The sequence below is a fragment of the Penaeus monodon genome, chromosome 32, assembly GCF_015228065.2.
Source record: "Penaeus monodon isolate SGIC_2016 chromosome 32, NSTDA_Pmon_1, whole genome shotgun sequence".
NCBI classification, from domain to species: domain Eukaryota; kingdom Metazoa; phylum Arthropoda; class Malacostraca; order Decapoda; family Penaeidae; genus Penaeus; species Penaeus monodon.
The window spans coordinates 32,082,654-32,083,363 of NC_051417.1; the positions used below are offsets into that span (position 1 = coordinate 32,082,654).

At 41.5% G+C, this 710-nt stretch overlaps 1 protein-coding gene across 2 annotated transcripts in view; it reads left to right on the forward strand.

Moving 5' to 3' along the window:
• Positions 1–710, forward strand: part of LOC119593818 (protein white-like) — a gene marked incomplete in the record, with an annotated part of 20,205 nt that overhangs the window by 19,097 nt on the left and 398 nt on the right. For both annotated transcript variants that reach the window (XM_037942848.1, XM_037942847.1), the window contains 1 exon segment: positions 395–710. In XM_037942848.1, coding sequence (XP_037798776.1) covers positions 395–490 — 96 coding nt within the window.

The following is a 710-nucleotide window of genomic DNA, read 5'->3' on the forward strand; positions in this document are numbered from 1 at the left end:
TATTAGGGTCTTTCTTTTATTACGTATTGAAGAAGGTTTGATCTTATTTTAATGAGCAGTAGGAAGTTGTGGCTCTGCCATTTCGTCTGAAAATATTTTCTAAAAAAAGCGAAGAAACATAGGAGATATTTGCATCTTATTACGATTTTCCACAGCGAAACTTGAACCTCCCTTGGGTTACTAAACCATAATGATATTGTGGCATTTCTCTTGTGCCATTTTACCCTCACGCCAAGAGCATAGAGTGTTTCTGAATGAACAGGCTCTGGCATTTAGCCTTTTGACTTCGCGACGTCAATAATCGATGCTAATAATAAAGTCTGTGGCTTCGTTTTCCTTGCAGCCTCATATTCCTTTCGTATCTCCTAATACCACTTGCCTTACCTCTCTCCAGGACAACTTCTGGCCCGACATCGGCGCTTTGTTTGGCCTCCTCGTAGGATTCCGCATCCTGGCGTTCCTCTTCCTCCTCCTCAAGTCCAGGAGGTAAACCGCGGGACGTCTTCAGGGTCGTCCAAGAAAGTATGGTGAGGGATCACTGGATGTCCGGTGATTTTCTCTCATCGTGTTATGGACATTTATGCTCTTTGGAATGTTAAAAGTGTTTCCGTGTGAATATTTCTTGATTTGTGTGTCATTCAGTCAAGGAATAATGTACAGTAACTGTAAGTTAGATCGGAATGTTTCATTAATCCTTCGGTTAGATAAAT